The sequence below is a fragment of the Diceros bicornis genome, chromosome 15 (assembly GCF_020826845.1).
Source record: "Diceros bicornis minor isolate mBicDic1 chromosome 15, mDicBic1.mat.cur, whole genome shotgun sequence".
Taxonomy (NCBI): Eukaryota; Metazoa; Chordata; class Mammalia; order Perissodactyla; family Rhinocerotidae; genus Diceros; species Diceros bicornis.
The window spans coordinates 23614510-23640199 of NC_080754.1; the positions used below are offsets into that span (position 1 = coordinate 23614510).

The 25690-nt window shown below is 39.4% G+C and overlaps 1 protein-coding gene across 2 annotated transcripts in view; it reads left to right on the forward strand.

Annotated features, from left to right (window-relative positions):
- The window catches only part of LOC131414780 (protein mono-ADP-ribosyltransferase PARP14-like), a 45304-nt gene extending 21491 nt beyond the window's left edge, over nt 1–23813 (forward strand). For both annotated transcript variants that reach the window (XM_058555919.1, XM_058555920.1), the window contains 8 exons: nt 1038–1187; nt 1523–1585; nt 1927–2094; nt 5544–5750; nt 7754–8353; nt 9653–9786; nt 21065–21239; nt 21579–23813. In XM_058555919.1, coding sequence (XP_058411902.1) covers nt 1038–1187; nt 1523–1585; nt 1927–2094; nt 5544–5750; nt 7754–8353; nt 9653–9786; nt 21065–21239; nt 21579–21868 — 1787 coding nt within the window. In that variant the 3' untranslated portion in view covers nt 21869–23813. The remainder of the gene's footprint in view (nt 1–1037; nt 1188–1522; nt 1586–1926; nt 2095–5543; nt 5751–7753; nt 8354–9652; nt 9787–21064; nt 21240–21578) is intronic.
- Nucleotides 23814–25690: the final 1877 nt, after the last annotated feature.

Here is a 25690-nt window from a genome sequence, read left to right on the forward strand (position 1 = left end):
TCCCCTACAGGTTGCTGCTTCTTTTTTAAATTATTTTATTGAGGACATATTGGCTTAGAATATTGTGTAAATTTCAGGTGTATATTATTATATATCAGTTTCTGTATAGACCGCATCATGTTCACCACCAATAGTCTAGTTTTTATCCGTCACCATACATATGTGCCCCTTTACCGTTTTGGCCCTCCCCCCACCCCCTTCCCTTCTGGTAAGTACCAATCTGTCTTTCGTATCTATGTGTTTGTTTGTTTGTCTTCCACATATGAGTGAAATCATACAATATTTGTCTTTCTCTGTCTGACTTATTTCACTTAGCATAATAGCCTCGAGGTCCATCCATGTTGTCGCAAATGGCATTATTTTGTCTTTTTTTATGGTTGAGTAGTATTCCATTGTGTGTGTATATATATATATATACACCACATCTTTATCCATTCATCTGTTGATAGGCACTTGGGTTGTTTCCGTGTCTTGGCTATTGTGAATAACGCTGCAGTGAACATAGGGGTGCAAAAATCTTTTTGAATTATTGATTTCATGTTCTTTGGGTAAATACCCAGTAGTAGAATAGCTGAATCATATGGTATTTCTATTTTTTAATATTTTGAGAACTCTCCTAACCATTTTCCATAGTGGCTGCACCAGTTTGCCTTCTCACCAGCAGTGTATGAGGTTGCTTCTTCAATTTTGACTCCCTTCCCCAATCTGCCTGCCATTGTTCACTTTTTAGTTCTCAGTTAGTGGCTTCTCTTCTTTGTCCTGCGTTTTCAGTTGTAATCAGTGGGAGAGAGAGGGCTCTAGTGGGCTAACTTCACCTTGGCCTGCACCAGAAGTCCATGTTTGATATGTATTATACTTCATAATCCTTTTTCAGAAGCAGATCATCACTGGGGCTCAGGGTCAGGGCCAGGTTAAAGGCCAGAGATTACAGAGAGAAGAGGGGAAGAAGTATGAGAGGGGAACATGTGAGGAGCATGAGACCTAAGTCATTCTTGCTGTTGCCAACTTGTTCTGGACTCCATTTGTATTCTTTTCAGGTTTCTATGGGACTCTTTCCAGCTCTGTTTTAGGAGTGCATGAAATGAAGATTGGTCCCATCATCTTCCAGGTGGCCTCTGGAGATATCACCAAAGAAGAGGCAGATGTGATTGTAAATTCAACATCAAACACATTTAATCTCAAAGCAGGTACTTTACTTATAGGATTTTGACTAGTGTAATAGTCACAGTAGATTCCATAAGGGAGGTTCCTATAGCCAAACTGGTTTCTACAACTTTGGTTTATTAATATTAATTAAGAATTTTAAAATTATTTTTAATTTTTTCTCATGAGAAACATGGTTTCTCATAATTGGTAACAGTTATTTCATGAATTTTTCTTCTTTGTTATCAGCAATACCCAGGTTATAGGATTCCTTTGATGATAGGGAACGCATTTGGATAATGAGGCAATCATTCTGATCAAAATGCACTATATGGATTTTTTAATTCATATTTGTGACCATCTTGATTTTCTCATGTAGGGGTCTCCAAAGCAATTTTAGAACATGCCGGACAAAGTGTGGAAATTGAATGTTCTCGCCAAGGTAAAGCACAATGCTATTTTTGGTCCTAAATCATAAGTGGAAGACTGAAAATGGGAGGCTATGGAGAGGCTGGGGAAAGTGTTGGGATTGGGGAGACAGCATATTAATCTTAAAATCACACATTTTACAAAAGAATTCCAAATGTAGAGAATTAGAAGTGAAAACTAATCTCACAGTTCAAAAAAGAGGGTAAGCAAGAAAGATTTCTTCAAAATAGTATTTCAGGAGTCTCTCATTCACAAAAAAAGGCTTCATTTGCCAAATCAGACATTTTGCTTTCTAAGCAATCAAAGAGTGGGTTCAGCATCTGATTGTGCATCTTTTTGTCTTGTGTTTCCCAGCTCAGCAGGGCAACCGTGATTATATAATTACTGAAGGAGGATCACTGAAGTGCAAGAACATTATTCATGTCATTGGCGGAAAGGATGTCAAGACATCCGTTTCCTGTGTTTTACAGGAGTGTGAAAAGCGAAATTACTCGTCCATTTGCCTCCCAGCCATTGGGACAGGTTTGTAGCCTCCGGAAGGCGAAATCCCAAGGCGTCCACTTTCTCGTAGATATGGTGCTGACTGTTGATGTAGTTAGTGCTGGGTCTGAGTCAGGGCAGCTTCCTCACCCCAAGGCAGCCCCTGAGGGAATGGGCAAAGCTTGTGGGTGATTTAAGTAAAGAGGAAAAAGTAAAGAAAACCGAAGAGGGTTTTAGAATATTAGAGAGACATTTGCTCTCTAATATGGAAGGGAAGGGAAAAGAGGGGAGGGGAAGAGAAAGAAAGCCCATCTCTTCTTCTCTTTCATCTGTTCCTTTCTCTTATTTCCATCCCCACTTTTCCCCCGTTATTTGGTCTTTAACTTCCTTCTCTCTCCCCTCTCCATGCAGAACATCAGTGTGTTGACTTCCACCTCCCTGTAGCTGACTCCCAGATGAGCATTTCCAGGCCTCTTTTCTCACCTCTTCAACAGTGCCTGTCTAGGCTGGCTTTAGGACATCTCTGGGTAGAAGCCATTCAGTCACTGGAACCTAATGTGTTCTAATGGGTCAGAAACTCAACTCTCCACCTTCCTCTTTTCAGCCTACTTGCCTCTTTTGAGTTTCGTGCTTTCCTCAAACTAAACAATGATTGTGTGATTCTTCATATATCAGGATGGAGCTTTGGGTTTATCATTAGTAGGGTGATGCTCTGCGAGCTCTTTTCCCAGAAATCTGAGTCATGTGCATTGAGTAGGAACTCCTGCTTGCTCTCCCTTAAGAGAGCTGCTCAGGGGAGGCAAACACTCTCAGGCTTGAGGTGGAATGGAGCAGATTGGTCCCAAAGAGAGAACACTTATTGGTAGGTTGATATTCTGTTGCTCGGGAATCTAAATTTGAGTGTCCTACACTGACATTCTAGGCCCTCCAAAAGTTTTGCCTCAATAAACTTAACCATCCTTGTCACTGTCTGAGCCTTCTTCTAATCCTCTGTCCCATATTTTGATTTCTGTAATTCTCTACCATTCATCTTAATGTTCCCACACGGAGTGCTATGTCTACTTTATTACTTTTCTATTTCTAAGTGTATAATTTATAGTCCTTTTATGTTTTCATTCCCCTTTTAGTATCATCCAATCCTGGTGGATTACCCAACATATTATCTGTTTGCCTGTTTGTCTATCTGTATATCTGTCATTTTTATGGTCACCCACTTAATGACTCCTCAGTCTCTGTCTCCATCTGCTTTCTCCTCTGCACTCTGGTCCTGTGTTTCTACCTTAATTTATTTGGGCCAAGAAAGCAGGCAGCCCAGGAGTGACACAGCCCTTCCCAAGGGAGTCCCTCAGTGGAGCCAAAGAAGAAACAAGGAAAGGAGGCCATTTTAGTTTTGTATAAATACGTACATATGTTTGAGTATTTCTGGGTTACTGCAAACATGTTGTTTCTTCCACTGACCTGGTTGCATTGCTGGTCTGTATGAATAAATCAAGGTGAGCAGATTCTCCTTGCTTGTCTTCTTTTCCTATCTCCACACCACCAGAGCTGGTCCTTAGACTAATGGATGGGGGAGCTTTCTCTCTTAGTGGTGTCTATGAGTTGAATTGGGACTGTGATCAAGAAGCTTTCAGCAGTAAAGGAAACCCTCTCCCTGTTCCCTACACATGCCTGCCTAAGGGGAGAGAAGGAGGTCAGCGAAGCCTGCAAGCACCTCAAGCTCCATGCAGACTCCAAGCTCCAATTCATTGTCTTCTCCCCCAAACCAGCCCTTCCTGATATATCACCGATCATGTTAAAAGCATCACTTTCTATCTAGAATCCTTGACTCTACCCTCTTTATCACTCCCATGTTCTTTAGCTTATTATTTAGTTTGATTAAATATTTAGTGAGTGCCTGCCATGTGCCAGGCACAGTGCATAGGCACTGGGGATAGAAAGATGACTAAGGAAAGGGTCCAGTCCCCAAGGAGCACCCAGCCTCCTGTGAGAGACAGACTTGTAAGCAACTGCAATACAGTGTGACCCATGATATACACATGAAGGGGTGAGTGGGGCAGAAGAGGGGGGACAAAGGGTCAAGGATAAACCCAGGTGGTCACTAGGTCCTGCTGACTTTACTTCCTAAATATCTCCGCAGTCCCTATACCTGACTTTTCATTCTGGCCTCCTCTCTTTGTTCATCTCTTGTCTTTTGCCTAAGCACTTATTATAGCGTCCTATCTAGACCTGGACTCCCTGTTCCAATGCCTTCTCCACTTCACTCCTCTGCCAGATTTATCTTTCTCAAAAACAGATCTATTCCCTGAACACACCGGGTTGAACATCTCACACCCCTGTTACACAGTTGAGTTTCCCACACTTTACCTGTTGAACACTTGGTCATGCCCATATATCACATCCTCTGTGTCCTAAGTGCCTAGATGAACATCTAGCCTATGATGGGACACAGTAAGTGTTTACTGAGAGTGAATGAATGTATCTGAACACTCCTGTTTAAATCCTTCCAAATGTACTGAGATAACCACAGCTTTGCAAAGGAGAATTCCCCTGTTCCCCTGCTCATCTAATCAAACAAACCCTCTTGGTTAGTTTTATGTGGGATTGTCTACATTCCCACAATTTTCTACATCGCCAAGTCAAAGAGGGCTATTCTCATTTCTACAGTAATGGTGGGCCCTTCATCTATCCCACCAGGTTGGCCAGGGGACTTTTACATTGCTCCCCACCCCCCAAGTGACTTTGTCAGCTCCCATTCATATGGGACTGCTTCCGTGACTTTTCATGGGACTTCTCATGCTCTGACCTAGGCAGTAGGCTTAAGAAACAAGATATGGAGCATGCAGAAAATAGGAAAAGACCTGCTCAGGTGACAACCTTGCACTCTGCAAGTCAACTAAAATCTCACTGAGTGTGGGAGGAAAGGCTTCCTTGAGGCTCATGGGCCGCTTGTGTGCAAAGAATTAGAGATTATAACAAATAGCTTATAGCTCCAGGTGTCTTGCAAAATTGCCTGAGTTTAAATCAGTTCCCCAAAGAGAATAAGGACACATGCATAAAGTCAAGTGATGACTGAGAAAAAAATATTGCTGTTCTCTTTAAAGAGCATGATGTTTCAACATATATCAGCTTTTTTTTTTCCTTTTCATGGATCTTTTGAGGACACTAGTGAGCTAAGAAAGGTTAACTGTAGCAGAGGAACACAGTAAGCTGGGGTCAGATGATAGAGCAGATATGAACATCAGACACCGAAAGCTAGATTTCTGGGTCCTTTGTTCATTGTGGGGCTGTTGGCTTCCTGACATCCTGGAACAAAAACGCCCCATTGCATCTAGGACTTCAAAAGTGTTTGCTGATGCAGTGTTGGAAAACTCCATGGTGGTGAGAGGTGGAGAGTGAGCATTTATTCTGTGAGAATTGGAATACCTAATTTATTCCTCAGCCTTTTCCAGTTGAGTTTTTTTCCCAGTAATTTTTATTATTTGCCTTTCCAGGAAATGCCAAACAAGACCCAGATAAGGTTGCTGGAGCCATAATTGATGCCATTGAAGAATTTATCCAGAAAGGATCAGTCCAGTCTGTGAAAAAAGTTAAAGTTGTTATCTTTCTGCCTCAAGTGCTAGATGTGTTTTATGCCAACATGAAAAAAAGAGAAGGATCTCAGGCTTCTCTCCAACAGTCTGTAATATCTAAACTTGCATGTGAGTTGTTCATTTTTATGAAATGCATGTTCCTAATATTGATGTCACATGAGAAATGGCTAATCTTTAATGAACTATGAGAAAGAGAAATTAAGAAAAAAATCCCATTTACTATTACATCAAAAAGAATAAAATACTTAGGAATAAATATAACCAACGAGGTGAAAGACCTGTACAATGAAAACTATAAGACATTGATGAAAGAAATTGAAGACACAAATAAATGGACAGATATTCTGTGCTCACGGATTGAAAGAATTAATATTGTTAAAATGTCCATATTACCTAAAGCAATCTACAGATTCAATGCAATCTTTACCAAAATTCCAATGGCATTTTTCATATAAAATTATAAAATTTGTATGGCACCTCAAAAGACCCTGAATAGCCAAAGCAATTCTTGAAAAAGAAGAACAAAGCTGGGGGCATCAGCTTCCTGATTTCAAACTGTATTACAAAACTATATTAATCGAAACAGTATGATACTGGCATAAAAACAGACACATAGAACAATGGAACAGAATAGAGAGCCCAGAAATAAACCCATGCATATAAGGTTAATGAATTTACAACAAAGGAGCCAAGAATATACAATGCGGAAAGGACAGTCTCTTCAATAGTGTTGGGTGCTCGCTTTGACAGCATATACGCTAAAATAAATAGTCTTGGGAAAACTGGACAGCCACATACAAAAGAATGAAACTGGACCACTACCTTATATCATACACAAAAATCCACTCAAAATGGATTGATGATTTGAATGTAAGACCCTGAAACCATAAAACTCCTAGGAGAAAACAGGAGGTAAGCTCCTCAACATCGGTCTTGGCAATGATTTTTTGGATTTGACTCCAAAAGCAAAGGCAACAAAAGCAAAAATAAACAAATAAGACCACATCAAACTAAAATGCTTCTGTACAGCGAAGGAAACCATCAACAAAATGAAAAGGCAACCTATGCAGTGGAAGAAAATATTTGCAAGTCATATATCTGATAAGGGGTTAATATCTAAAATATATAAAGAACTCATACAACTCAATAGCATTAAAACAATCTGATTAAAATGTGGGCAGAGGATCTGAATAGACATTTTTCCAAAGAAGACATACAAATGGCCAAAAAAAAAGTATATGAAAAGATGCTCTGCATCACTAGTCATCAGGGAACTGCAAATCAAAACTATAATAAGATCAATATCACTTCACTTGATAGAGTGGCTATTATCAAAAAGAGAAGAGATAACAAGTGTTGGTGAGGATGTGCAAAAAAGGGAATTCTTGTGCACTGTTGGTGGGAATGTAAATTGGTGCAGCCACTATGGAAAACAGTGTGGACGTTTCCCCCAAAATTAAAAATAGAACTACCATATGATCCAGCAATTCCACTTCTGGTTATTTATCTGAAGGAAATGAAATCACTATCTCAAAAAGATATCTGCACCTCTGTGTTCACTACAGCATTATTTGCAATAGCCAAGACATAGAAACAACCTAAGTGTCCATCAACAAATGAATGGTTAAAGAAAATGTGGCAGATAGATAGATAGATATGAAATATATATATATTTGGAATATATATATTTGGAATTCATATATATGGAATATATATATATGGACACATATATACATAATATTCAATGTATAATGGAATATTATTCAGCCATGAAAAAGAATGAAATCTTGCCATTTGCAGCAACATAGATGGACCTTGAGGGCATTATGCTGAGTAAAATAAGTCAGACAGAGAAAGACAAATACTGTATGATATCACTTATATGTGGAATCTGAAAAAAAGAACAAAAACTGATTCATAGATACAGAGAACAGATTAGTGGTTACCAGAGGCAGAGAGGTGGGAGATGGACACAATGGGTAAAGGTGCTCAAAAGGTAGAAACTTCCAGTTATAAGGAAAATAAGCCCAGGGGATATAATGTACAATATGGTGATAGAGAAAAAAAAAGAAAGAAAGAAATAGCTAATCTTCCTTTCTTTTCTTTTTTAGCATATTTGGGCCTCTTAAAGCAATCTCCCACAAAACACAAACCTTTGGTTTTGGAAAAGAAAACAGAATCAGCAGTTTTTCACGTGTGTGGTGAAAATGTAAAACGTGTGGAAGACGCCTTCTCTTGGATACAGGGTCTGATTGAAAAGGAACAGTCTCGTTACACCAGTGAAGAGGAATGTATCAAAGACTTTTATGAAAAGGAATATGGGGAATTGAATGAGCTGCAGAAGAAATTAGATATTACCATTTCCTTGGACCGTAAAAGACCTTTGATTGAGGTTTTGGGAATTAGTAGAGATGTGACACAGGCTAGAGATGCAATTGAGGAAATGATCAAGAGGATCAGGTTGGACAAAGATCAGGAATCCCGGGCAGATTATATCAGTAAATTTATAGAATGGCGATATGATGACAATAACACTCTTCATCATTTTGACAAAATAACCAGTCTGCGATTGGAGGAAGCAAGAAGAGCAAACAGAAGGACAATTAGTGTCGAAATTAATCATCAGAACTACACAGTGGACTTGAACACGTATACTGCTACAGATGCAAAGGGAAACCAATTATCTGTTCAGCGCCTTACGAAATCTGTAGGTGAGTCAAACTTTTATGCTTGTATCCATTATTTTACACCTACTTTGTATTTTGTACATATATCAAAGTTGTATTCAAGTAGACAAAATTCAAGTAACTGTTATGGAATAAAATAGAAAATGTGGTCTCTGAGCTTAAGGGGCTTACATTATGTCCAGGAAAATATAGCAGGGGTGCACCAGACAGCATGAGGATGACCATCTTAATCATGGCAATAGCCAAACCTTGCATTTGTTCCCATCTCTGTGGTTTACAGGTTTCCCAGAGCCAGTTCTATTGAGGAGGCATTGGCTGCTTCCGTCAGGAGAGGGAAAGCCATGGGCTTTAAAGAAAAGTGGCCCAAGGTTTTCTAGAACAAGAGGGAGACGACAGCCTGATCAGAAAGTGGGCACTCTCTGTTTCTGTGACTGATAACCCAGATAGGATCAGAAGCCTGTAGGATCTTCTCCCAGAAGTCACTTCCTCCTCTGCCCTGAACATAATGTTCCTTGACACATGCAAAAGGAAGCAGCCTTCAGATTCTCTGCAAGAAAGGAATTCTTGTCTTGTGTAGACAGCCATTCCTGCCTTCAAACCACATAGGTTCCCCACTGAAGACAAGTAAATTGGCTTCCAGTACATTATCTTCATCTCTTCTGACATTGGTATGAATGAATTTCTCAGATTCTGAACAACCCTGGGGAAATGACAAATCTAGTATTCTATTTAGCAGAAGGGGAGAAAGAGCTGCTCCCACAACCTGCCACATGGCAAAACCTGCCACCCACCCAACTCATACGGACACTGGGAAGAACAATGAAAGAACAGATGTGGAGGGCTCTGTGGTGGGGGCCAGTTCTGGCAAAAATCCATGCATTTGTAAGCAAGACAATAGTGACTATTTATTTAAAAAATTGTGGGAAAATAATTTATTCTTAAATTACTAAATTATAACAGATTAGAGACTGAACAGAATATGCAGCTGAGTTATACAATACCAACAGTTCACAAATCTGAGCGTGATCAAAACTTGTTAAGAAGGAGGTACACAGGTTCTGCCCCTCAGAGATTTTGATTTGATAGATCTGTGTTGTTGTTGTTTTTAATAAGCATTATGGTTGTTCTGATGTAGGTTGTCTCTGGTCCATGCTTTGAAAAGCATTCTCCTAGAAAGATGAGGAACTTCTTTAATACATTGAATTAGGAGATTGTAAAACAGGAACACAAATGATAGCCAGCTTTTCAAAGCACAGGAGGCATGTAGACTGTGTAGATGAACCTCCCCAGGTGTGAGGGAGTCCTCAAGTGTCTCCTTTGCAGTTGAGATCCCTGCGCACTGGAGTGCTATGGAGCAGCAGAACGTCCGTGTGGTTGAGCTGCAGCCTGGTGATCCAGAATACAACACTGTGGCAAGCAAGTTTAATCAGACCTGCTCCAACTTCACCATAGAGAAGGTAAGCCTTCTGCTGACATGGAGTTTCTTAATGGTGGAAATAAGGGGTATGATGATCCTGAATAAATACATTTTCATTTACTTCCTATCACATTTTTTTACCCAGAATTAGAATATTTTATGGTAATTAGATTTTAGATTCTAGATTCTACTCTGTCACCATAATTACTGAGACATTGAGATTGAGATTCTTGTGTCAGTGCTTACAATATATTAGATTGCAATGTGATATTAGAATACTGAATACAAATATTTACTTTGTGAAGCAAGCTGATGACAATTCAAAGACATGGCTTCACAGTTGGATTTGATAACTAGCACACCACCACAGAGAGACACGCGGAGGCTCCTCAGATGAGATTCTGTGCTTCTGCCCCGCCACTCACAGGTCAACAGTGCTGGCCTCCTTGATGAATCCAGTGGTCCTTTCCTTGTTCATCGCACTTATTTTGGTATCTTCTTCTTTCAAACGCTAATATTGCTCTTTGAAATTATGTTCTCCCTTGACTTCTATGACAATATTAATTGATGCTTTCTTCTCCTTCTTTAACTATTTTCCTTTCAATATCACTGGTATCTGTTTCTCTTCCAAACCCCTAATCTTAGCTTTACCCACAGAACTTATACGTTGGTCTTCTGTCTCGGCACTTCACCAAGGAATGGTTTTACCCTTCTTGGCTTCAGCTATTGTTTCAATGTTGATGCCTCCCAAATCAACATCACCAAGCTGGGTCTTTGACTCTTCCTATAACGTATTCCCAGTGGCCTAAAAAAATCTCCCTGAATATCTTGCTGCTAAATCAGTTTCCCTAAAACCTAACTCATCATCTCTCAGTAATTATCTTTCGCCTTCCTTCCCCATTTCTGTCCTTGGTTCCACTGCTTTCTGAGTAAAGCCAGAGATCTTTGAATATGTTCCCTTCATCTATAATAACGAGCCTGCCAATAAAGCCTGCGTTTTCTTTCTTTGCAAATTTTCTCTTATGCTCTATTTGCACTGCCACCATCCTGTGTATTCATGTAGTTAAGCACATAATAATTCAAAAGAGATTTGAAGTGTCCTACAAAGATACATACCATACCTTCAATAATATCCGGTATAGAGTCCATATTCAAATTTCTCCAGCTGCTCAAAACAGCTTTCTTATAACTCTCTCCTCTCAATCTGGGTTGTTACAGTGCATTTGGTCATGTCTCCTTCGTTTCGTCTGATCTAGAATGGGACTCCTGCGTTTCAAAAAATTATTTTTCATGATTTTGAATTTTTTATTGAGGTCATAATAGTTTATAACATTGTGTAATTTCAGTTGTACATTATTATTTGTCCATCACCATATATATGTGCCCGTTTACCTCTTATGCCCATCCTCCACTCCCTTCCCCTCTGGTAAACACTAGTCTATTCTCTTTGTCCATGTGTTTATCTTCCACGTATGTGTGAAATTATGTGGTGTTTGTCTTTCTCTGTCTGGCTTATTTGGCTTAACATAATACCCTCAAGGTCCATTCACATTGTTACAAATGGGCCGATTGTGTCCTTTTTTATGGCTGAATAGTATTCCATTGTATATATACACCACATCTTCTTGCTCCATTTATCAGTTGATGGGCACTTGGGTTGCATCCACGTCTTGGCCATAGTGAATAATGCTGCAATGAACATAGGGGTGCATAAGTCTCTTTGAATTGTTGATTTCAAGTTCTTTGGATAAATACCCAGCAGTGGAATCGCTAGATGGTAAGGTATTTCTATTTTTAATTTTTTGAGAAATCTCCATACTGTTTTCCATAGTGGCTGTACCAGTTTGCATTCCACCAGCAATGTATGAGGGTTCCCTTTTCTCCACATCCTTTCCAACATTTGTTATTTTTTGTCTTGCTGATTATAGTCATTCTAACAGGTGTAAGGTGATATCTCTATGTAATTTTGATTTGCATTTACCTGATGATTAGTGATGATGAACATCTTTTCATGTGCCTATTGGCCATCTGTATATCTTCTTTGGAAAAATGTCTTTTCATATCCTCTACCCTTTTTTTTTGATCGGGTCGTTTGTGTTTTTGTTGTTGAATTGTGTGAGTTCTTTATGTATTTTGGCGATTAACCCTTTGTTGGATATATGATTTGCAAATATTTTCTCCCAGTTGGTGGGTTGTCTTTTCATTTTGTTCCTGGTTTCATTTGCCTTTAGTCTGAAGCCCTTTGCAGAAGCTCTTTAGTCTGATAAAGTCTCATTTGTTTGTTTTTTCTTTTGTTTCCCCTGTTCGAGTAGACATGGTATTCAAAAAGAGCCTTCTAAGACTGATGTCAAAGAGTGTACTGCCTATATTTTCTTCTAGGAGTTTTATGGTTTCACATCTTACCTTCAAGTCATTAATCAATTTTGAGTTAATTTTTGTGTATGGCAAAAGATAATGGTCTGATTTCATTCTTTTGCATGTGGCTGTCCAGTTTTCCCCAGATCATTTATTGAAGAGACTTTCCTTTCTCCATTGTATGTTCTTAGCTCCTTTGCCAAAGATTAGCTGTCTGTAAATGTGTGGTTTTATTTCTGGGCTTTCAATTCTGTTGCATTGATCTGTGTGTCTTTTTTTGTACCAGTACCACGATGTTTTGATTACTATAGCTTTGTAGTATATTTTGAAGTCAGGGACTGTGATGCCTCCAGCTTTGTTCTTTTTTCTCAAGATTGCTTTAGCTATTCAGGGTCTTTTGTTGCCCCATTGAATTTTAGGATTCTTTGTTCTGTTTCCATGAAGAATGTCGTTGAGATTCTGACTGGGATTGCATTGAATCTGTAGATTCCTTTAGGTAGTATGGACATCTTGACTTTGTTTATTCTTCTAATCCATGTACATGGGATATCTTTCCATTTCTTTATGTCATCATCGATTTCTTTCAGTAATGTCTTACAGTTTTCAGTGTATAGGTCTTTCACCTCCTTGGTTAAATTATTCCTATATATTTTATTCTTTTTGTTGCAATTGTCAGTGGGATTGTATTCTTGAGTTCTCTTTCTTATTAGCTCGTTATTAGAGTATAGAAATGCAACTGATTTTTGTAAGTTGATTTTGTACACTGCAACTTTGCTGTACTTGTTGATTATTTCTGATAGTTTTCCAATGGATTCTTTAGAGTTTTCTATATATGAAATCATTTCATCTGCAAAGAGTGCGAGTTTCACTTCTTCCTTCCCAATTTGGATACCTTTTATTTCTTTTTCCTGCCTAATTTCTCTGACCAAAACCTCCAGTACTGTGTTAAATAAGAGTGGCAAGAGTGGGCACCCTTGTCTTGTTTCTGTTCTCAGAGGAATGGTTTTCAGTTTTTCCCCATTGAGTATGATGTTGTCTGTGGATTTGTCATATACGGCCTTTATTATGTTGAGGTACTTTACTTCTATACCCATTTTATTGAAAGTTTTTATCATAAATGCATGTTGGATCTTGTCAAATGCTTCCTCTGCATCTATTGAGATGATCATGTGGTTTTTATTCCTCATTTTGTTAAGGTGGTGTATCACATTGATTGATTTGCAGATGTCGAACCATCCCTGCATCTTGGTATAAATGCCACTTGATCATGCTGTATGATCCTTTTAATATGTTGCTGTATTTGGTTTGCCAATATTTTGTTGAGGATTTTTGCATCTATGTTCATCAGCCATATTGGCCAGTAATATTCCTTCTTTGTGTTGGCCTTATCTGGCTTTGGGATCAGGGTGACGTTGGCCTCAAAAAATGTGTTACGAAGTGTTCCATCTTCTTCAATTTTTTGGAATAGTTTGAGAATGATAGGTATTAACTCTTCCTTGAATGTTTGGTAGAATTCTCCAGAGAAGCCATCTGGTCCTTTTATTTTTTGGGAGGTTTTTGATTACTGTTTCAATTTCTTTACTTGTGATTGGTCCATTCAGATTCTCTATTTCTTCTTGATTCAGTTTTGGGAGGTTGTATGAGTCTAAGAATCTATCCGTTCCTTCTAGATTGTCCAATTTGTTGGCATATAGTTTTTCAGTATTCTCTTATAATCCCATGTATTTCTGTGGTATCCATTGTAATTTCTCCTCTTTCATGTGTAATTTTATTTCTTTGAGCCTTCTGTCATTTTTTTCTTAGTGAGTCTGGCTAAGGCCCTGTCTTTTTTATTTATCTCCTCAAAGAACCAGCTCTTAGTTTCATTGATCCTTTCTATTGTTTTTTTTTTTTTGGTTTCAATTTCTTTTATTTCTCTTCTAATTTTTATCGTTTCCTTCCTTCTGCTGACTTTGGGCTTTGTTTGTTCTTATTTTTCTAGTTCTGTTAGGTGTAGTTTAAGATTGCTTATTTGAGATTTTTCTTGTTTGTTAAGGTGGGCCTGTATTGCTATGAATTTCTCTCTTAGGGCCACTTTTGCTGCATCCCAGATGAGTTGATATGGTGTATTTTCATTTTCATTTGTCTCCAGATATTTTTTGATTTCTTCTTTAATTTCTTCAATGATCCACTGGTTGTTCAGTAGCATGTTGTTTAGTCTCCACATATTTGTCAGTTTCCCAGCTTTTTTCTTGTGGTTGATTTCTAGTTTCATAGCATTATGGTTGGAAGAGATGCTTGATATGATTTCAATCTTCTTAAATTTATTGAGGCTTGCCTTGTTTCCCAACATATGGTCTATGTTTCAGAATGTTCCATGTGCACTTGAGAAGAATGTGTATTCTGCTGTTTTTGGATGGAGTGTTCTATACATATATATCTATTAAGTCCATCTGGTCTAGTTTTTCATTTAATTCCACTATTTCCTTATTGACTTTCTGTCTGGATGATCTATCCATGGATGTAAGTGGGTTCTTGAGGTCCCCTACTGTTATTGTTGCTGTTAATTTCTCCTTTTAGGTCTGTTAATAGTTGCTTTATGTACTTGGGTGCTCCTGTGTTAGGTGCATCTATATTTGTAAGTGTTATGTCCACTTGGTAGAGTGTCCCTTTTATCAGTATATACTGCCCCTCTTTGGCTCTCATTGCGTTTTTTTATCTTGAAGTCTACTTTGTGTGATATAAGTATGGCAACACTTGCTTTCTTTTGTTTGCTATTAGCTTGGAATATCGTCTTCCATCCTTTCACTCTGAGCCTGTGTTTGTCTTTAGAGCTGAGATGTGTTTCCTGTAGGCAGCATATTGTTGGGTCTTGTATTTTAATCCATCCAGCCACTCTATGTCTTTTTATTGGGGAATTCAATCCATTTACATTTAGAGTGATTATTGATATATGAGGGCTTAAAATGCTGCCATTTTGTCACTTGTTTTCTGGTTGTTCTGTATTTCCCTTGTTTCTTGTCCCATGTATTTCAGACTGCCAATTCAGTTGCTGGTTCTCTATGATGGTTTTCTCTTTATCATTTGTGTCTCTGTTCTGATTTTTTGGTTAGTTGTTACTGTGAGGTTCATATAAAAGATCTTGTAGATGAGATAGTCCATTTTCTGATAGCCTCTTATTTCCTTAGTCTAAGCTGGTTCCATCCCTTTCCTCTTCCCTGTCTAATTTATTGTTGTCACAACTTATTCTGTTTTGTGTTGTGAATTTGTGGCTAAAATGCAGTGATTATATTTATTTTTGATGTTTTCCTTCCCTTTATCTTTAAGGGTAATTAAATAATAATTGAGTGTTTCCTAACCTGTTCTGATAGCTGCAATTTTCTGATTTTGTCTGCTATTTATCTCCTTATTCAAGGCTTTGTAAACCCTTTCTTTTTTGTTTTTTGCAGGTATGATCATTTCTTGTAGGGGGGTTCTTGTGATGATGAACTCCCTCACTTTTGGTTATCTTGGAAAGTTTTTATTTCTCCATCATATCTGAAGGACGTTTTTGCTGGATAGAGTATTCTTGGCTGAAATTCTTTGTCTTTCAGAATTTTGAATATATCATTCCACTCTCTCCTAGCCTGTAAGATTTCTGCTGTGAAATCTGCTGAAAGCATGATAGGGGTTCCTTTGTAGGTTATTTTCTTCTGCCTTGCTGCCCTTAATGTTTTTTCTTTGTAATGACTTTTGCCAGATTTATTAATATAAGCCTTGGATGAGGTCTTTTTACATTGATATACTTAGGCGTTCTATTAACTTCTTTCACTTATAATTCCAGTTGCTTCCCTAGCTTTGGGAAGTTCTCAGCTATTATTTCTTTGAACAAGCTCTCTGCTCCTTTTTTCCCTCTCTTCTCCCTCTGGAATACCTATAATCGTTATGTTGCATTTCCCAATTGAGTAGGATATTTCTTGGAGAATTTCTTCATTTCTTTTTAGTCTTAGTTTTCTCTACTCCTCCATTTGAGTCATATCTATATTTCTGTCCTCTAAATTGCTAATTCTGTCCTCCATAATATCAGCTCTGTCATTCAAGTACTCCAGATTTTTCTTTATCTCATTCATTGTGTTTTTAATCTCCAACATTTCTGATTGGTTTTTCTTTATAGTTTCAGTATCTTTTGTGAAGAATTCCCTCTGTTCATTAATTTTATTCGTGATTTCATTGAACTGTCGTTCTGAATGCTGACTGGGTCCATCTCCGTTTGCCCACTCACTGCCACTGCTTTACACACTGTGTGTCCTGGTGCTTTGGCAGGTGTGCATTGCTCTGCCCAACTGGTGGAGCCAGTGAGCCAAGCAGAGGGAGGGGTGCTTTCTTTTGCATGTGATCCCAGGTTCGCTGCCATTTTTCCCTTGCTATCTGCCTTCTTGGGCTGCTTGGTTTCATGAATACACCCCCGTGAATACACCTCCTTGGTGTGGAGCTTTCCCCTGGGTTGTGAGGGAACTCAGAGAGAAGGCATTCCCACAGAGGACTTCTCCGTCCCCCCTCTCCTCTCAGGACCATGCTCGGTCCTGCACCCTAGCTCACTGCAGTGGGGGAGGGAGAGGATATCCCCTTACCTCCTTCCACTGCATCCTGGAGAGTACAGCACCTCCATCTTCAGACGTATGGCTGCGTGGGTCTCTCAGATGTCTATTGTGTTGTGTGAATGTTCTCTGTTGGTTTATGAATGTCCATTTTGTCATATCTTAGGGGGAAGAGTCTAAGGGAAGAGCTCACTGTGCCGTGATTCTGACATCACTCGACCGATATTGAAATTTTCAAATCGTTTAAGCCAGCTGTGTTATAGAATGTCTCACATGCTTGAGACATTTTTTTGTTGTTGAGGAACCCAAACCAGTTTTCTTATAGATTCTATATTTGTCTGATTCCTCATGATGTCATTTAATTTATTCCTCTATCCTCTTTATTTCTGGTAAACTGGGAGTTAGGTTGAAAGGCTTGGGTAAATTCAGATAAAATTTTTTTCTAGACTATTTCATAGGCAATTCATCACATCAGAAGCCTCATATGATGAGGTTGTCACACTATTAATGTTGCTAAGTTTGGTCACTAGTTAGGGTGGTGACCACCATATCTCTCCACTGGAATCAGTAGGTAATCTGTGAGATGATATTTTGACACTATATAGTACCCTTTTCCCCAACAACCTTTTACTGATTGACTTTAACTTTCATTGATGACCCTTTCTTGAATCCCTTATTATACTGGAGGTGGCAACGTGGTGATTTTCTAATTCTGTCATTCCTTCTACATTTATTATCTGGCATTTTTGTAAAGAACAAAATTTCTTCCCTCTTGCTTTTAAAAAATTTCAGTACATTATATTTAATTACAGTGATGATTCTTTTAGATGCACAAATTATCCTACATTTGGCTAGTAGGGACTCTTTCAGGTTGGCTTTCATGTCCTTTTGATGACCCCATTAATCTTTGAACATTTCTCCACTTTCTGGCACAAGATCTCTTCAGCTCACCTTGTACTTTCCCTGTCTGAGCCCTGGAATCAGACATTTCTCTAAGGAGCCCTGATTCCTTTTAGTTAGAAATGGTAGTGAGAAACCCAGATCTGTGTTCTGGGTGTGCTGACTGCTCCTGAGGTGTTATTGCTTCCAGGATCTTTCATGGTTAGAGCTAACAAAACCATGAGTTCATATTGATGTTTTCAATGAAAATTTAATATTGTAGATTTTTTCTTAATTTCTTATATTTTATATTTATGTCTCTTTTCCTGTACAATGGAAATTTGGGTTCCTATTAATATTACATATTTACTTATTTATTTTATCCTACAGTGTATGTAAAATTATTTCAAAATTTTGGTACCAAAATTATTATTATCAATATTAAAATAGTTTTGCTAACTTTATTTTGGTTATTGTTAGCATACTATATCTTTTTCTACCCTTTTTCTTTTAACCTCCCTATAACTGTATATTTAAGATTTCTCTTGGTAGCGGCATATACTTGAGTTTTTTCTTCATCCCATCTGAAAATCTTTATCTTTTAATTGGAGTACTTAGTCTTTTTAATGTATTTACTGTAGTTACCATATGTTTGGGTTTAAATATAGCATATTAAGCTTTGTTTTCTATTTATCATATCTATTCTTTGTTCCTTTGTTTCTCTTTTCCTACCTTCTTTTGGATTAAGTATTTTTATTATTCCATTTTCATCTCCTAGTAGATTGTTGATGATACATTCTATTACATTTTTTCCTTGGTTACCTGGAGATTACAGCGTGCACCCTTGACTTATTAAACTCTAATGCAAATTAGTATATTTATCACTTCCCAGACAATACAATGAACTTTGGACACTTCAACCCCATTTTTCTTGCTCAGGCCTTTTGTACTACAGTTTTCTTTGTGAGGAAGATCAGCCCTGAGCTAACATCCCTCTTTTGCTGAGGAAAATTGGCCCTCGGCTAACATCTGTGCCCATCTTCCTCTACTTTATATGGGATGCCGTCACAGTATGGCTTGACAAGCAGTGGGTTGGTGTGCACCTGGGATCAGAACCTGCGAACCCTGGGCCACCAAAGTGGAGCACGTGCACTTAACTGCTACACCACTGGGTCCACCCCCTTTTGTACTACTTTTAACATGTATTTTAATTCTATGTATATTATAAACCCTATAAAACATTTTCATTTTTTATACACTCAGTATTTATTTATATTTACCCTTCTGTTCCACTGCTCTTCAATCCTTCCTGTATTTGCATGCCTCCATCTGGAATCATTATTTCTTCTAGTTAGATCTGGTAGTGATGAATTCTCTCAGTTTTTGTTTGTCTGAAAAATGTCATTTTTCACCTTCATTCTTTGAGGGATATTTTTTCTGGTTATAGAATTCTGGATTGGCAGTTATTTTCTTTAATCACTTTGAAGAAGTTATTGTACTGTCTCTGACTTTGCTTCTTTTTGTACATCCCTTCTCTCTGGGAACTTGGCCCATCAAACCCTTGTTGCCTTCAAATAGACTTCCACCCTCACCCCAGCTCTTCTAGTAGTTGCTGGCAAGATGATTGGTCCGATACAAGTAGTCTAACATAGCCAGAAATCTGCTGCGAAAAGAAACCTACTAAGTAAAGTTTAAGAGTTATTTGCAGTGGGTTTTTTAACCTTAGAATTTATCCCAGTGGGAATATAGAATCAGACTAGTGTTCAAAATTAATTGAAATGATTCTTTGTGTAGTTATTAAATTTTGTGTGTGTGTGTGTGTGAGAAGATCAGCCCTGAGCTAACATCCATGCCAATCCTCCTCTTTTTGCTGAGGAAGACTGGCCCTGGGCTAACATCTGTGCCTATCTTCTGCCGCTTTATATGGGATGCCATCACAGCATAGCCTGACAAGCGGTGCATCAGTGCGCGCCCAGGATCTGAAGCAGGGCCACCAGCAGCAGAGCGTGTGCACTTAACCGCCACGCCATGGGGCCGGCCCCTAGTTATTAAATTTTAAAAGGGTGAGTGCTGGCTTCCACAGCACATACAGGCATACCTCGGAGACATGGCAGGTTTGGTTCCAGACCACTGCAATGAAGCAAATATCACAATAAAGCAATTCACACGAATTTTTTGGTTTCCTAGTGCATATAAAAATTATGTTTACACTATTCTGTAGTCTGTTAGGTGTGCAACAGTATTGTGTCTTTAAAAATAATTTACATACTTTAATTTAAAAATAATTTATTGCTAAATAGTGCTAACCATCATCTGAGCTTTTAGCAAGTTGTAATCTTTTTGCTGGTGGAGGGTTCTGTGAAAAATGCCATATCTGTGAAAAGCAATAAAGTGAAGTGCAATATAACATGGTGTGCTTGTATACTAAAAAAGGAGGAGAAACAAGAATGAAAAGGCTAAGAAATTAAGAATGGTTTCAAAACTCTGTAAGTTGAAATTGTTAAGGCTTTTAAAAAATGAGTAAAATAAATAAAATTTAAGGTAAATAGAAACAAAATGGAAGTAGGCAGTTTGAAGATTAGGAACTTACTGGAAGGGAAGAGGAAAAATAGGTTTTAAAATCATAAATCAGATCAACAAATCACATGATAATGCTGAGACTTTGAACTAGAGAGCAAATTGTATCTTACCTAAAAATAGGAAACCAAAAAGGGCAAAAAATGATCCAGGTGAAGGCAGGTAATAGTGTTCGACCCGAGAGTACTCTAGAATGGAAGGACATTCTGACAACACATGGAATCTTCACTTCGTGCCTTTCCATGAGGGGCCTAGCCCCCCTCACCCACCCCTCACTTTTTCCCAGGACAACCTTATGAAACTGCCACTACCTGGTGATTAGGGGAGTTTAGAAGCTGATCTGCAATCCAGGACCCAAGGAGTGTCCACCACAGCCCTGGAGGCCACTGTCCAAAGAGTATGGTCAAAACATGGCCGCTTTGGTCTGCAACCACATCCTGTCCCCCCAGGATTCATGCTCCATTCTTCCAACTGGATTAGAGGTTAATTTTCATTAATTAATTTCCTTCCTGACTAGACACTCCAGTGCTTCTCCCACTGTTAGAACATGGCTAGGTAAACCAGTGTCCCAGAAGGACTGAGGTGGAGAGAGACAAAGAGACAAAGTGAGGTAGACAGCAAGAGGAGCAGTTACTAGAGTGAAGGTAACGAGCGGGAGTTGGAGAGGTTGGTCGGCCAAGTTCATGTAACAAGGACTTCAGATCCTGAACATTGTTGGCTGTCGTGTGGTGCATAACAGATGTTAAAAATTAAATTAACATTCTTCTCAAGGCTTATTTTTGTGAACCACTAGATCTAAAAAGATTCCTCAATGCAAAAAGCTGCCATCTGGCATTGAATTTTCTCTTTATTATAATTTTTACTTATAAAAAACAGTGGTCATGTTGGATTTGCCGTGTCTTGCCAAGGGCTCTTGGCACTGACAGAATATTTTTCCTGATGGATTTGCAGATTCAGAGGATCGAGAATCCAGATCTCTGGAATAGCTACCAGGCAAAGAAAAAACCCATGGACGCCAAGAATGGCCATGTCACAAATGAGAAGCAGCTCTTCCATGGGACGGATGCTGACTCGGTGCCACATATTAACCAAAATGGCTTTAACCGCAATTATTCTGGAAAGAATGGTAAGGAAGCAAGTAATCTGGCTGCTCCAAACGAGGTGTCAGCCATGAGAACCCAAACTGGCTGGGGACAGTGTGGCTTGCATTTTCTTCCCTCACGATTGGTGGCCATGTTGCAGCCAGAGGTTCAGGTTGGCCTCAGTATGTTTCTTCCCAAAGGGACTGAGGGCCCTCTGGGGCGGAGGAATGACTTTTTTGATGGAAAACACAAAGAAAATTTTCATAGAGGCTTTAGAGAGAAGAACTGAACGTTATTTTAACACTATTTGGCATATTGTGTCAACACATCAAATTATAGACTAAAGTGAAATTGTTAAAAATGTTTTGTTTTTCTCCTCACAGCTGCGGCATTTGGAAAGGGAACCTATTTTGCTGTCAATGCCAGTTATTCAGCCGATGATACATACTCCAGACCAGACACAAATGGGAAAAAGCATATGTATTACGCGCGAGTACTTACTGGAGTCTACACACACGGACATCATGGATTACTTGTGCCTCCTCCAAAGAACCGTCAAAATCCTACTGACCTGTATGACACTGTCACAGATCATGTGCAAAATCCAAGTCTATTTGTGGTATTTAATGACTACCAGGCTTACCCAGAGTACCTCATTACTTTTAGAAAATAACATTTTGGTATCCTTCATAGAAGACATATTCATCTCTACATACCTGGTTGTAAAACAAGTGTTAGATTTTTTTTTCTAACAGCTTTTTCTAAGATCAAAGGATCCTTGGCACTGAAATCAAACTTTCTTCAGCTTCTATTTCATAACTGGAAAGGACCTATCTTGAGAGCAATAAATTTGAGAATTTAAATCAGATAACTTAGTTACAACTGTGTGTCCACAACTGTAGACGTCACATTGTTGAAAAACAGGCTTGTATTTGCAGGAAGGAGAGAATAACATTCATCTTAAAAGCAGAGAGCACAGCCATGCAATTTCAGCTGCTGCTGAACGAGACAGCTGGCATCACACCAGGACACCATATTGCTGTGGGGAGCACAGTATGACTAAGAGGGCGGAACTACTATCTTCCTGGGGGCAGGGATGGTGTCTTACTCATTTTTTTTATCCCTGGGCTCAGGTCTGTGCCTGATGTACAAAGGATGCTCCATAAATGTTTCATAAACCAGTTAAGAAGGAAAAGGCTAGTCAGACTGCTACCCAAAGTAGGAACCATCTCTTCAACACCCTTGACTTATTGTCACTAGGCCTCAAATTGGACAGATTCCATGACAGGGAACTTCGGTTTCACAAACCAGCCCATGACACGTGGGACAGCTGCAGTCCGGGCTCTGGGATTGCAGTGCAGCTGCACCCAGCCCAGTCCCGCGGCTGTGGTCTAGCTCGTGGTCCAGGTGAACTGTGCCCCATGGAGTGGTGCAGTGCAGCATCCTGGCTCCACTGGTCCTTTTTATGTTGAACCCAAACCTGCCTTCTTATAACCTCTACTCATTGATCTTCCTTTTGCCCAGTGAAAACAGTGGGGCAATGCCTGCTGCATCTTCAGTGTGAAACCCTTCTACTGTGTTGAGATTAAATGAAATCTAAGGTTTTTAAATAGCATATTTTCCCTGACAGCCTAGCTTTTAATGATTTTAAAGCCTTGTGCATAAATAAACCAAAGGAATTAAGCATATTGCTAATTTGCTGACTCAGTATCTATTGGATGGTAAAGAAAAGCTTTTTTTAACTTCTCCAGGTGAATTTCAGGTTCCAACACTGATTACTGAGCATCTAGATTGCACCAGGTAGTATAATAGATGCTTTCACACACACTATTTATTTTATTCCCCCAACAATCTTGTGAGGTAAGAGTTATATCCCCACTTTAAAGATGAGGACACTGGTGCTCAGAGTGCAAGAAGCTTCCTTGCCTGAGGTCACCTAGGTAACAGCCGCAGAACCAGGAACTGAATCTTGGTCTCTGTGTCATCAAGCCCTTTGCTCTTCCCACTACAGAAAAATGGCCTCTAGATTAATGTTACTGATTCAGGAACTTCTCAGACAAGCTGTGAATTACCCTCATATTCCCTTAGCTTTTTCCTTCTGGCTTTGGTTTCTATTGTAGAGTCTCTTCATTGGAAGCCCTTTAGGCCAAGGGTCATGAGCTGATGCCCATGCAAAGCCAGTGCAGACGGTGCTCTTGGATGCTAGGAGTTGCTAGGAGGGTAAAGGCGCTCCCCTGGCTGCCCGAACACCTGCTCTTCACGTAGAGGAGGCTGAAAGGGCCACAGTTGCTGCTTCATTAACACAGATGTCTTGAAATTTTTCTTGTTGGTGCTGTTTGCTTTTTAAAGGGATTGACAAGGACTCCTTATCACTCGTGAGTGCCTTCCCAGCCACTGCCATCTCAACTCAGGCTTGACAATGAATGTAAGAAGTAAAGAGAGACTGCTCTCTAATTTGCTCTTGTTCTCCTGTGGTTTGGTGAACTCAGGGCAAAGCTGAATATCAAGGTATATTGCAGCAAAGTTGAATGATCCAGTCAGTAAATGTAATAGTTTTCCTCAATCTAAAGGAATATGTCATTTACTCCTCTTTGAATAAAATACTTTGGAAAATGGTATTTGGTGGTAAACATCTTTATCCTTAAGGGCCAATACAGGAGAGCCTGATGATAAACACAGGCCGCTGCTGACAGAGGACCACACTAGATATGACAGCAGCAAGGGATCCTCTGAGTCTCAGTAATATTCGGCTGAACGTTACAGAAAGGGCACGGTACGGGTTTAGTTCGGTAAATCTGAAGGGCAGATTGACCCCAACAAGTAGCCCCTGCTAAAACAAGCCCACTTGGAGCCTGTGATAGGTCCTGATGGTCTCCTCTAGGGCAGGAGATTCTAAATCATTTTTGGTGTTTGAATCACCTGAGGTGTTTGCTGAGCCTGCAAGTTCTGGCCCATCCCAAAGGAGTCAGCTTCTCTAGCTCGAGTGGTGCCTAGAAATCTGCATTTTCAGAAGCACCTCAAAAGATTCTGACATCCCTGATACCCAGAGCCACTTAGGACTTTCATGGACCCAAGGCTGTTTTGGCTTGGTGGGCCACTTAGTCCATAAAAAGTATTAAAAACTATACTTTGCCACTGCATTGATATAAACATGAATGTAATCGAGGCTGAATTATATTCCTTTTTTTCTTTTAAAAGAAACTATTTTTGTGGACCTCTAAAAGCTCACCCAGGGGTGAGCTAGCCCTAGCTAGGGTCCTAGCCACTGTGCCTACTGTGCCTACTGGATAGCTCGGCCCTGCTGATACCTGGATACTGTGCCTTTTGGTGTAACGCTGAGCCTGTATCCTTTAATCCCTTTGGCCTCTGGAGGGTCAATGTATTTATTTACTAGTTGATTTCACTTACTCAGGCATGCTCATCTGAGAAATGCTGGATGAAATGGGACCCAGCTCTCTTTGGGGCTGACAGCCTCCCGCTTTCCCTATCTTTTCTCACCCTCACACTCCCCCCTCGAAGTTAGCCAGGATCTCTTTACACCTGGAAATCCCTTCATACCAATGTCTTAACTCTCTTCCCAGGTCTCTACACGGTGAAGACCATTACCTGTAACTGAATTAAATGCCTTGTTTCAGAACAGCTGTCAAAGTTTTCTGACCCCAGCCTACATTAAGAAAAACAAAGTGAATAAAGCCTGTTAAAAAAATAAATTTTATATCAGGCCCAGTATATACACAGATAGAACTGAGAAGTTTTATGAAATATATTGACCCTGAAAAAATACTTTTCCTGGAAAGTTTCACAAAATAATACATTTACTGTTGAATTTACTGAAATTACCTATTCTGTTCCATTTTTTAAAAAATGCTGGTCTCACCTGCTGAATTGATTACATGACTCACTAATGGGTCACAACCTGCAACCTGAAACAGTGGTTAAAGGAGTAGCAAACATAAAAGAGAAAACATCTGAAGACAGAGACCCGTCTATTCCTGCAATATCGGGATGTTCTCACTCTGGGTTCCCACTCTGGGTCACCTTACTCTCGGCCACACCATCCTCTGCCCCAATGTATTTGATGGAGTATCGCCAACAAGGCCTCCTTGTTATGATCTGTTCAGTCAAGTAGTTAACAAGCAGCTATCATGTGCTGGGCACTGCCTCTGTGAAGGCAGTAATAATCAAAACAAAGTCTAAACCCTCATGCGGTGATGTTCGGGTTTGGGAGATGGACAATTATCAAGTAAACAGGTAAATATATAGTGGGCAGACGGTGCCACGGAAGGGTTTTCTTCAGACTCTTCTTTTCCTGGGCAGGTTCACATAACACCTCCCTCCCTCCCTCTCTCTCCTGGAAGGCAGATGCTGTCTTTGGATTTATTGATACCCTCAGTGTGAAGCCTGAGGAGGATGGGGCCAGTAGTCAATTCATCTTAAAAGGTGACTCTGTGTATCTTTGCTGTTATGTATTTGTTTCGTGAATGGTTACTCAGAG